This window comes from Atta cephalotes (assembly GCF_000143395.1).
Source record: "Atta cephalotes unplaced genomic scaffold scaffold00085, whole genome shotgun sequence".
NCBI lineage: Eukaryota > Metazoa > Arthropoda > Insecta > Hymenoptera > Formicidae > Atta > Atta cephalotes.
Genome location: NW_012130149.1, coordinates 207,144 through 220,882, shown reverse-complemented (window position 1 = coordinate 220,882; position 13,739 = coordinate 207,144). Strand labels below are relative to the sequence as shown.

Sequence of the window (13,739 nt, the reverse complement as noted above, 5' to 3'; positions counted from 1 at the left end):
AGAGATCTTTGATTATCAGCGCTGTTCGGATTCGGCATTAAATTGTAAGTCCCATATATCAATGAATATAAGTACAATGGCTAATACGCATGACAGCGTGGCAGTTTAATGCCAAAAGCTTTCCTTCCAAACCCAAAAAAACACTATGTATAATGGAAATGGTTGGAAGAGGCCGACATCCAGGAGTGGAAATGTATAAATATATGTACGCACGCACGCACGCACGCACGCACGCACGCACGCACGCACGCACGCACGCACGCACGCACGCACGCACTCACTCACTCACTCACTCACTCACTCACTCACTCACTCACTCACTCACTCACTCACTCACTCACTCACTCACTCACTCACTCACTCACTCACTCACTCGACCATGCTTTGACATAAATACAATTATACATGAAGTGTAAGTCCGACCGCGTAACCTCCTCGTGGTATCTCAGATAATGCTAATACGGGCAGAATGCAAGTTTTTAAAGCAATGACCAGAAAATTCATAACGTAAATCACATCGTCATACTTAGTAAATTAAAATGGTAAATGCAATTTATTACAGCTTTTGAAGAAACGATCATATACAAGAAACGATATATGACCATCTGTCAAATTATTCTATATGAAATAAAAAATAAATATCTTCGTTCTAAAAACTATGTGATACAAACAAAAGTAAGAGAGATATCTTTAAAAATGGCCGGCTTCCCCTCTTGGCGCATTTTCGAAATTTTGAAATTGCTGTATTTCCGAACCCTTTGAGGTACAAACGAAAGTAAGAGAGGTACAAACGGGTACAAACGATTCTCTTTCGAATGGCATAAATGAAATTAAAAAATCTTAAAGTTGCGCGCTGGTCATTTTTTATTTTTCACTTTTTGTTCAACTGTTTGAGGTACAAACGAAATAATGATACAAACAAGTACAAACGAAGTACAAACGGCCTGCGATATTAATTTTTATTTTTGATAAAGTTGAACGCCAAGTTCGGTACTTTCAACATAATCATTATGAAACGTTTTAATAACTCCCTCTAAATAAAACCCCTAATATTTTATAATATCTCGAAATGATCTTCACAACAAAAATAATTCCATTTTCGTGATTCATCAATATGATATGCATTTTTAAATCACTTTTTTGTCATATTTTCAGCTTGAGGGTAAAAGAACAATTTTTCCAGTGTTTTAATTGTTGTGTTTTTACAAAGATAAACACGTTTTATACGTGTTTCACTTTAAAAATAAATTAATTTCTAAATAATTGTAATTTCGTTGTTGCAGTGTGACGTCACAGCAGGATCAGTCGTATCCGGTCCGTCTTCGACCGGAATTTCAAATAATAAATAAATATTTTATTATTTTCTTGTATAATTTGCGTTAAAAAATTATTTAAAAAATTGCAGTTAAAAAAAATATATATATATTATAAAATAATATTTTTTAAAAATTATGCAAACTTCCTATTGTTTTTAATCTCTGAACCTTCATTAGATCATCTATGCGACATTCGATTTAAAAAAAATTTTTAATATACAACAAAATTTTAACATGCAATAAATTAAGCTTGATTTGTACCTATTTGTACTATCTTTCTTATTCCTCGAAAGGTTTCAAAATTAATTTTTGAAAAAATACTAGCACCTCACTTTTGAGACATTACTGACTAAGATATTATGTGGAGTAAAAAAGATGCACAATGACATCAATGATTGTCATTAAGAGTTACAGAATCGACCCTTTAAGTTTCTATCGAAGGTTAGAGTTGGATCAAAGTGCAAGAATTGACCAATGACAGTTGAACATTCCCCTCTCATTCTGTAAGAGGGGAATACTCGATTGTGAGGCAAATCCCATACTTTAACCAACTCTACTCTAATTCTCGGTGGAAATTTAGTCACTGTTTCCGAGAGAGAGAAATGCCATCTAATTCAATATCGCTTGTACTCGTTTGTATCGTTATTTTACTTCATTTATATCTTGAATTTGTATCTAAGAAAATGATTATTGTTGGGGTTTTTTTGTTGAGTGAAGGACCTTTGTACTTTGACACAAAATATATCTTTATTAAAATGAATCGGAGAAGAAAGGACATTATAAATGAAAATAAATCTAATCTAAATAGATGATTTCGCATAGGATAAAAAGACTCTGTAAGGATTTCTAATAGGTTTAAGTTACATCTTATACACCCTACACACCTTTTAATTTTTAGTACACATCTAGATGTTATTATATATTTATGTTCCTCTCGCGACAAAAAAAATCAACAGCGCTTACTTTACCATTCTATTCTCTCTGCTTAACGATAGTGTATTGCCTGTATCTCTACATTATATCAAACAATAAAGAATAGTAATCGTACGAAAGTAATTCTCTTTCCGAACTGGAATTAAATATATCCGAAGCACCTACAACTCGCCCTAATGTGGCGACATCTATCTCATCCTGAATCACAAAAGAATAAAGCATCTATGATCGATCGATTTGTTAATGAAATAAACTTATTTCTTACACTCTCCCCCTATAAATCGAAATTACATGGTATAATTCATTTCTTAGTACACACAAAAACTCTTAATTTAAATACGTTTTGTTACAGCATATTAGTTTATCTTTAGATATACATTTTGTGAGGCAATCAGCAATCATCTCATTTGTGTTATAATATAGTGTAATAACATTAATATAATATTATTCTCAATCTTATGACGTAAAAAATGAAATTTTAAATTGACATGACGTACCTTATTTGACGATTTTGCATTTTTCAGCTACTGGATTATAGCTTGATCGTCAAAACAATTGAATCGGTTTACTGACATATTCATTGCATTTTAACTCAATGAACATATGCTGTAGCCACATGACATTTTTAGCTGTATCAGTAACTGCAAAGAGTTCAATTTCACAAATAGAATTGTCTACCGTTCTTTGCTTCTTGCTCTTCCATGTAATAAGAGAGTTTCCTATGAATTTGGCTTCCCTTGAAAATGATTTCCCACTTACTTTTTACTGTTTTAACATTTCCTGAGCGTTCACACATATCTCACGCATTATACTTGTTTATACTAATTCGACTTCCATCGCACGTTTCCATTTCTCCCATTCATTACTGTCACGTGCTTCATTAAAATTATGCGATATATTTGGATATTATTTACAAATTGGGTATGGTAAATGTTCGATAACCTGGCTGAGCGTTTCATACCTTCTTCCCGTAAACATTTTTTCCTTTCCTTTAAATATTCTTCTTTTCGTTTTAAATTTTCGTTGATGTAGTCCTTTTGCTTTCCCTTTCTAATAACTACCCTATTTTTACTTTAATTATCTGAATTCTCTATTATATCAGTATTATTTTCTATACAAGGCTCCACACCATTACTTTCTCTTTGTACATCTCTTCATCTGTATTGCAACTATCGGGATACACTATCAGGCACATTAATACTTGGACTTACTTCACTATTTTCTCTTAGGTCAGTCTCATCAGTGTTAGTAGTATTATTGAAATTATTACTATCGTATTAATAATATTTTCGATATTCCGAACCTCATAATTACTATCTGTCCTTTGTTTTATATAATAGCTCTGAGTTTCATTGAATATTGCATTATAATTACTCTTCGCTCAATGTCGAATAAACGACTCTACACGGTTTTGCCGTGTACTTTAACTTTATCGCTTTCTTTCTGTTCGGTTGCAATTTATTGCGCGGTCTTATTGATATGACAATATGCTACATCCTGTCCTTAAGTATGATAGAATGTCCTTAAGTAACTAATGTTTGGTACGTTACCATGCTACAACTCATATGGCGTCTTGGTTTTGTTTTTCCTAGAAAGATTTCCTAGATTAATAGTGTGTGTAACGTAAGTATTCGCCCAAAATGACAACAGTAAACCGCTTTCGTACAATAGTGTACGCGCTCGCTCCAAAATTACTCTATTTTCTCTCTCCACCTTTCCATTACTCTCAAGATTATATGTAATAATCTTTTAATGTTCAATACCTTCCTTTTATAAACTCACGAAATTCATTATTAATAAACTCAATACCTGTCAATACGTATATCTTTACCTACCACGTTCTTATATTTTTCTTGGAACATTCGGCATACAAATTTTGCGTGTCATTTTTATTTTTCAAAAAATATTATAGATAAAATACATATCACTGTAATCTATAATGAGCAATATATAACGCAAGCCACTTTTGAATTTAACAGGCATGGACCTACAAATATCAACAAATATAACAAATCTATCAATAATATTGCTTGGCTCTGTCTATGAATAACGCTCTTATGGCTTTCGCAATAACTTACACATCTTGCTGCACAATTAACATCTCTTACTTCGCCGTTAATTCCTATTGCGAGTTCTTCTCGTATAAGTTTCTGTATATATTTATTATTCACATGACTTAGTCTACGATGCCATACATCTGTGAAATCCTTACTGTATTTATTGCAATATTTAATCGATACTTTCATTTCCGGTTACGGGAATCATGCGTGTTATAAAATAATTGTTTACGTTCTCTTATCGCTATTACTTCACCGTTCTCTCTACATATCTTTACACTAGATTTGATAAAATTAACTTTGAGCCCGCCCTTCATTAATTTAGTGATAGAAAGTAAATTAGGATGCAATTTGCAACATAAATGACATCGCTCACTGTAAAGTTATCTTACTCTCATCGTTCTGTATTTTAAAATGTCCCAATGCCTTTGGATTCAAACATATTATTTTTATCCGCTAAATAATAACTTTTCTTCTAATCGACTTGAAACTTATAAAACGTTTCTTTTCAAATGTCATACAGAGACATACAGCCGCTATCTATAATCCATTTATCTTGACTCTTTGGATAAATACTATTATCAAAAATATGAAATGTAGTATAATTTAATCTGTCTTCCGATGCAAGGTTTGCATTCTTATGTGGTTATCTTTATTGTTATCCTTTTTATCCTTTGTATGATTCTCAGGCGTCTCCTTGTCTATACGATCCTTGCAATGATAGCAATCCTTCGCTAAATGATTCGTTTTTCCGCATATGAAACATTTCTTCTTAAAAGCCTTCTTATATGGATTCTTAATTGATATACTGTTTCTTAATCGCTGTTATTTCTCTTCTTCTGAGGAAGTCTCTCTTCTTCTCTCTAAGTATTTCGAATATCGAATATCTCGTCCAACCTTTTTTCTCGTTGTGTTTTTAATATGTCATGAATTTGGCTGAATCTGTTATGCAACCTTCGGACGACATTGTATGCTAGCTGCCGTTCCGATACATTTAGCTCCGCGGTTGCACATTTTACTGTCTCTTATATATTCATTAGCCGTTTCGTTATCCATCATCCGGATATTTTTTAGTTTTTCTCCTGCGTCGATCGCTGTCTTCTGCAGGTTCGGCATATTGCGTCATGGATAGCTGTCGATAATAGTTTTACATTCGTTTTGTTGATGAATATAATATTTGGCTATCACTCAATGATAAATGGATGCAATGGCATCGGCATTCTTCTCGTTTCATTCCATTTTATTGTTGTTTGTCGCTGGCTGATCGATCGTAATGACGCTTATCAGTCTCTTTAGTTGTAGTACTAATTCTATTTTTACTTTCCAATGGAAATAATTGTCTCTCATCAGCAATGGGATTGCGGGCTGATTTCTCCGCTATTATTACGCCGCTTGATTTCACGTGCCGCTGGTTTCTTAATTTTCCGTCTTCTCAAATATCCGTCTTACTCTCGCCTTCTCCAGAATGAGTTACGATCTGCTACCAATTGTTGAGTTTTTATTGGATGAAGAACCTTTGTACTTTGATCACAAAAAATGTCTTTATTAAAGCGGAGAAGAAAGAACGTCACAAACGATAAAATAAATCTGATCTAAGGAGATGATCTTGCATGGGATAAAGACTCGCTTTAATGTGGCGACATCTATCTCGAGAGTCCTGAATCACAAAATAATAAAACGTATGTCTATATTCGATCAGTTTGTTAATGAAACTTATTTCTTACAATTATAAATTTTTAAATCCACACCAAAATTTCAAAATAGGTGTAAGAGCTAACGAAGCTATTTCTCAAGATATTTTTAATCCACAGATTTGAAATTTCGGTGCTATTTCGAATTAAAACGAGTACAAACAATTCCGAAACACCTGCTTGCAAATTTGCAAAAATATCTCAAAATAGGGTGATAGCATTTTTTCCTTTATATTTTTGAACTTCTTAAGGTACAAACGAAAAAAAAGTTACAAATCTAACTTAATTTAATGCTCATTAAAAAAAAATTATTTTCTTCAAGTCGATTGCCAAATTTACATAGGTTTTTTTATCTAAGATCTAACATAGATCTAACATATTTTAAGGAGAAAACATGTAAAATATTAATTTACTTTCAATGATACAAATTTGGTTGTTAATTTTTTCCCTTGTATTGTTTTTTTTATAATTCTATCAGCTTAGATATTAAACTGGCAGAGCCACTGTTTTCTTGGAAATGACATATAATTGTTTTTAGTAGTACAAAAAATAGTACAAATTTAATCCTATTGAGTTCTGATACTATTTTATCATTAATAGTACAAAATATGTACTAAAAATTCCGATAAATCCGATTTGATTGGATCCTGCTAGCTTTATAGAGCTACAATATTGAACATCTACGAGTATATTTAGATAAGTTAAATTTCGGAAATCTGATACATCAGTTTAGATACCTCAAATAAACAAATATGAAAAATGATTGCTATTTTAAATCGTACAATTATTACGCGAATTAAAGAATTAGAATTGATATCAAAGCTGAAGTTATTGGAATAATGTTAAGGATACCAAAGGATTTATGCATTATCGTCGTGTCGTGAATTGCTAATTCCAACGATTTATGAATCTTACCGTTCACTTCATCAGGACGAGGAGCGCACTGATACTTAGTGCTTTCGAGCAAGAACACAGTCAGACAGTGTACAAAATGAATCATTATATTCTTGTTGTTTGCTTACATTAAACAAAGATGAAATGATTCACTGTATTACATAGGCTAACTTAACCCTCACAACACTCGTAGAATCATTTCATGTCACAATCTTGTCGTTCATCAGATGTTAAACAAGGACAAACGATGCTTGCGGGCATTGCGAGCGTTAAGTGGAACACAGCCACAGTGACTGTGTCCTTGCTGAAAAACACTCACTAAGTACGTTCCTAATGAAATGAATGGCAAAGCATACAAAACGTTGGCAATGTTGACATTAGCAATGGTTCACGATACGATGATAACCGTAAATCCTTCGACACATTTGAAGAAAACACCCGTGAAAGCTTCAAAAATATTTTTTTTAATAAAAGGCTACGAGTTATAACAGAATAGTAGTTGTTAACAATTAAAAATCATTAAAACTAAATCATTAAACCTAATAAATGTAAAAAACAAATATTTCAACGCTTATCGGGTCATCTTTAGTGTTGTACAATATTAATTCGCAATTTAACAATACTACCTTCAATCTTCAAAATATCCATACCAATTAATTTTTCCAATAATTATAAATATATCTTCACAAATAAAAAATCAGTTGCCTCAGTTGCAACTGTATCTTTAAATTGTTGTATCGACTTACACAGATCGATAAATGTTGGTTGTTCAAAAACTGAAAATATTATATAATTTCATGAATTAGTCTAATAAATTTAATTTTCAGTCGTATCTTAGATCGTATTTATGAGAATAATATTCTCATATGACCTGAAGGTATGACTGAAAATTAAATTTATAAATTATATAATATTTTCAGTTTTTTAACAACCAATCTATTGACCTGTGTAAGTCGATACAACTTATACAGTTGCAAGAGAGATTTTTTTTGATTTATCAAGATATACTCTATCTATAATTATTGGAAAAATTAATATAGTGGATACTTTGAAGATTGAAAGTTTTGTTAAATTGTGGATTAATATTGTATGACTCTGAAGATGACCTGATAAGGATTGAAATGTATTTGTATTTTACATGTATTAAATTTTAATGATTTTAAATTTAACAACTACCATCCTATTGCGACTCGTAGCTTTTTATTAAAAAATTTTTTTATTATTTGAGTCTTAGTTTACATTAAAAATAATATTAAGGATGTCATATAGAATTGTATTTACTGTAATGTTTTTTATAAAATGTACATTCTTTTTTTCGCGATATTCCTATCTATCTTCCTATCTATCTTCGCTCTTGATTTTTCAATGTCTATGTCAAGTTCTCCTTAAATAAAAATAAATTGTTGAACTTTAATTGCAAGTTTCTTTTATATTTCCAACACAAACAATACACAATACTGGTAAACATTCAATTCCCCGGGCAATTAATTCTGATCTTACTCTGTCTTCGTCGTAATCGATGACAGCGTTCTTGTCACTTCGCACGCTCGTTCCCGATTTCAAGACTTCAATCTCGTTTGACTCCATCCTCGTCATGCGATTAGTCGTCGAGGCCTATTTTCAAAAATGTTGCTACGAGAAAATATCAGAACACAAACGTACACTGCTCGAACATTCGAACTGTTCGAGCATCAAAACAAAACCGATAATTTAATTCCATCAAATGATTGATCTTGAATCACGGAAAAAGAATTAGATAGAGCAGAGCTGCTCCATTTGACGCTACAAATGCTTCGAAACTTTTGATTGACCAATCGGAAGAAAGAATTTTATTAACTGTCACCAATCAAAAAATTTCAAAGCATTTCTAGTATCAAGTGGACCATAGCCTTCAGGAAATACGCCCAGGAAGGGTTACGGTCCACTCGATTCTGTATTTTCAAACAAGGTGAAAATTACAAAGTGCAAATTTACTAGGTGTTGACCAATGAAATTATCAGTTCTAGTAAATTCGCTCACTTTTGTAATTTTCACTTCATTTCAAGATACAGAATCGATTCCCTGATAACTCTAAGCTATGGATCTGAGCACAAGACTTGTCGTAACACTTACTTAGACTTAAATTGTAGACGTAAGTAATGCACAAGCTTTCACGGATGACGTATAACTTATTGCCGTGTCTCCAAGAGAGACGGCATTAAATCGTATGTTATACGCCAAAGCTTGTGCATTACTTATGTCTACAACTTAATTCTCTAAGGCCCAATTGCACCAATGTTACTTTGATTTTAAGTGAGGTTTAAAATTCTCTCTGTCTCTGTTTCTTTTTCGCTTTAAAAAGAAATAGAGAGAGTTTTAAGTTTTGCTTAAAATTAAAGTAACGTTGGTGCAACCGGGCCTAAGTAAGTGTTACAACAATTCTTATGCTCAGATCCTATTGGTTACATTGCGTATATTATAGCAAAAATGCAAGGGGTCGATTCTGGGATCTCGAAACGAGGTGAAAATTACAAAAGAGCGAATTTACTAGAATACTAATAATTTCATTGATCAATATCTAGTAAATTTGCTCACTTTTGTAATTTTCACCTTGTTTGAAGATACAGAATCAACCCCGAGGTAAAAATTACAAAAGTGAATAAATTCACTAGAATTTCACAATTTATTATTATACTTATTTATAATTGGTCAATATCTAATAACCTTTGCTTACTTTTGGTAATTTTCATCTCATTTCGAGATATACAATCGATCCCCTAAAGTTCGGTCTTACGCACAATAAAGGAAATATAAGGTTGAGTTTCACTTGACGCTACGACGCTAATTTTCAGTATCAAAACAGTCATGTGATATTCATCAATTTTGATCACATGAGTGAAAACTCAGCCTAAGAGTAAAATCACAAGATTCGGAATAGGACTGCGGAATGCGAAATGCGTTATTGAAGCAACCAATCAGCAGTTATTCCGCATTTTTCCATCACGCAAATTGTGCTATGTTCACATAATGCGTCAAAGATGTATACAGCATGAATATAATTTAAAAATCTCTAACTTCATGTTAATAATTCGCTTATTAAAATGAAATATAATTTTTCAAATTGTAAAAACAATTATCATTATTGTAGTATTTCAGGTTTTACAATTAATATTTACAATCTCATAATAATTTTTTGAACTGTTTTAACGCATTTACTACTATCATTTTTCCGCATCGTGTGAACATAGTACACAAAACTGGCGTAATGGAAAAATGCAGAAAAGGACATACTGAAATCGTACGTAATGCATCATTGTTCATTATTTTTTTGATCTTGGTATCTATATTTATATATGCCCTCAGATTTTGTCATTTTACTTCATTCGTCTCAACATTCAATCATATCAATCATATCAATCATATCAATCATATCAATCATATCAATCAGCGTCAAATTATTTTAACCTCTCAAAATACGATGATTTATTACAAGAACAATTATGCACTCGCTATTCTGCAACATCAAATGCGGAATAGTGCTGAATTGTTTAATATTTCAATGACGCATTCTATTTTGCAATCCTATTCCGTACTACGTGATTTCACCCTAAGACTACTTTTTCATGCTGACGCTCGACACAAATTTTCAAAACAGAGCATAATCGAAATTGATGCTTGGTATTTGTCAATTTTGACAACGTAAGTTGTTTGATGCTCGAACTGAGCGTTAGCATGAAAATGCAGCCTAAGGTTTGTTCGCATCGCATGCTCTGACATGCTTTAAAATGCTTCTACTATAGCATTTATTTACTCTAACGTACTCGTGAAGTAAGTAGAAGCTACAACAGGAGCACATCGTATGTAATAGGTTAAAATCTAAATATTATTTATTCCTGTTCTTATATATTATATATAAGATATATTATATATATTACACAGACCCTTATCAGAGAAAAATCTGAGAGCGGCCATGCTCGGGATTTAGCTGTTACTTTATTTTGAAGCACTTCTATGTTCACAAAATGGACATTAAATTACGTAGCCAATATCCATGATCCGATAGTAATGTCCACGACTTTTTGGTTGTATACTTCGCTATGTCCGAATTTCGGTCAGATAGACAAAACTGTAAAAGGTCCTCTACATAGAAATCGTGGAGTCTTAAGTTGTGAAACTGACCAATTCTAATCGAGTATTCTCCTTATTTGATTGTGATTGGTTTCTTACGACTTAAGATTTCACAATCGTCTATGACTTCTATATAGAGAACCCTTAAGTTGTCTTGAAACAAGACTTGGTTAAAAACTGTCTTAAATATGGTCTTAAGAAGTCATGAACCAATCAGAGGACATTAGTATCTTAAGACATTACTTGAGACGGTCTTGAGACGGTCTATAAATATCGGTCTAACTTCTGATTTATAACTTAATGGCTTTTGTAGAAAGCCCGTTACGGTCAATTTCTTACGACTTAAAGCAGGAAACATAGATTCTTGCATAACACACGAGGCAATAAGAAAATGACCAATCAAAGTCTTTTGTTTCCTTCCTTTAAATAAAGGAACTCTGATTGGTTAAGTTTCTTATGTCTCATGTTTCATGCGTCATACAAAAGTCTGACTCTCCTCGCTTAATGGGCCTTCTACAATAAATCATTAGTCATAAATTAGAAGTCAGAAGCTAAAAATTGTGATTAGTCAATTTTTAGCTTCCGACTTTTGATTTATGATTAACGGCTTATTATTAGAAGACTTATTAGAAGGCCCATAAGGGTATATCCACACAAACTAGCTATAAAATTATCCAATCACGTTTTTATGTGTTTGTAAAAGAAATGCGATTGGATAATTTTCTTTATATATATGTTTATGCAAATTGTGTTGATACATCATAAGACTTAAAACACCTAGTGAGTGCTTTCCATTTGATGACACAAGTCGACACAAGTGTCGTTTTATCTTCGTCTCTCTGGATATCAATAAGGATAGAATAATGCTTGTGTTAACTTATCATCAAATGGAAAGCACCAGTGATTGTTGTTCTAAAATATAATGATCTTGGCTTGCAGGGCAGAGCGGTAATTTGTTCTGCCAGATTCAGTCGTTTCATGTAAAAACACGTCGAATAATTTAATTAATTAAAGCTGAATTTTATCAAAATCGGAAGTGAGAAAACTTAACTGAACATTTACCAACTGAATAATTAATAAGAAACGCGAATAGATCTATATTGAAAAAATCACAGTATATGGGGATAATATTCGAACGGACCTAGCAATATTGTAACCTAACCTAACCTAATCTCGTAACACTATGACAATTTCGCATAAACTGGTACTGTTTATCGGCTTAATTGATATCGCGACATGTAGTAATGCATACAATGACTTTTTTGATGAGGAATTGATGCTGAAGCCCTTGTCGAGTGATCACGTCTATGCCTACTTTCAATTTACTATAATATGGGAAACGGAAAATCGTGTGGAAACACGTGAGTATACTAGAATAATAACCGGGGTATTACATCCAGAAGCATAATCGCAGAGCGAAAACAAAAAATAAGAAGCAAAAAGACAAGATATAAAAAATAGTAGCGAAACGTAAGAAACAGAAAACAAAAAGCACATTGCAGAATATATAATAGGTTTAGAATAGTTTTATTGATGAATCAGTTAAGTTGGCTAACAGCTTGTATGACTAATACCCAACGATAATTACTCTTTATCCTTTTTTTTATTCTTAAAATTAGAAAAAGATGAATTAATAAAGTGAAATTAAAATACATTGGTAGAAACGGGCATGAGACTACAGATTTTCTAAGACTGATCAATTCGACTTTATTTCTTCCCACTGATCAAGCTAAATGATTCGCTGTACAATTGACAACTAGCATATGCAAAAAATCATAGTCACCTATTTAGATTAAAATTGATTAAGACTTAAGATTTCCGATTATCGACTCATTGTAAAATCAGCATTAATTAGTCTTAATCTTATGAATTTTTTACAATAAGCCATTGTCTAAGCTTAAGACTCAGTTCCATAACTCACAGTTAACTCTTAACAAGATTCAACTTGTTTCTCATTTCTTTCCAATTCTATAATTGAAAAAAGACAATGAATAAGTTGAATCTCAATCGTAAGTTGTGGAGTTGTGGAACTGAGCACAAGTCTAAAATCATAAGAAATTTATCAATTGTATTCAGATGTGAGAAGAATAATTGACTATAATCCATCAATGTCTTGTGACTTAAGATTTATGCTGATTCTACAATGGATCGGTAGTTGGAAATTTTAAGTCTTAGAGGCTGCGTTCAATAACAGGGCTAAGGAATTAGGAATAATGGGCCTTCTACAATAAGCCATTAGTCAAAACAGAAGTCAGAAGCTAAAAATTGACCAATTACATTTATCATTTTTTAACTTCTGACTTCTGATTTATCACTAATGGCTTATTGTAGAAGGCTTATAAGGAATAATGATTTTAACCTATTAGAAATCATATATTCCGATATATTTGATTTTTGATAAAATAGGTCCTGTGCACAATAAAAGGAATAAAAAATTAGGGATAAAGAATAAACGGTTTTAATCTATCAGAAATAGGATATATCGGAATATTCGGTTTCTGATGGGTTGAAATCATTATTCCTTAGGAAGCTGTGTTATTACAGTTGGAATTTCGAAAAATGGAATAGAGTGGGTATCAACCAATTAGAAATATTGAGTTGCATTACTATTCGTCTGCACATATACATTAAATATAAAATTATCGAAATTGAATTTCTATACGTATAAAACAAATTTATTATTAATAAATAATTGTCCGATAAGAATTTATTAATATATAAATATTCCTCTCTCTCTCTCT

The 13,739-nt window shown here is 32.0% G+C and overlaps 2 protein-coding genes across 2 annotated transcripts in view; one reads left to right on the top strand and one right to left on the bottom strand.

Annotated features, from left to right (window-relative positions):
- Positions 1–10,900, bottom strand: part of LOC105624692 (uncharacterized protein C17orf59 homolog) — a 33,498-nt gene extending 22,598 nt beyond the window's left edge. The window contains exons 1-2 of the mRNA XM_012206046.1: positions 10,890–10,900; positions 8,392–8,479 (exon numbers count right to left, since the gene is read on the bottom strand). Of these exons, the coding sequence (XP_012061436.1) occupies positions 8,392–8,479; positions 10,890–10,900 (99 nt within the window). The remainder of the gene's footprint in view (positions 1–8,391; positions 8,480–10,889) is intronic.
- A 1,281-nt stretch (positions 10,901–12,181) lies between these two features.
- Positions 12,182–13,739, top strand: part of LOC105624691 (GPI transamidase component PIG-T) — a 56,918-nt gene continuing 55,360 nt past the window's right edge. Inside the window, exon 1 of the mRNA XM_012206045.1 lies at positions 12,182–12,359. Coding sequence (XP_012061435.1) covers positions 12,182–12,359 — 178 coding nt within the window. The remainder of the gene's footprint in view (positions 12,360–13,739) is intronic.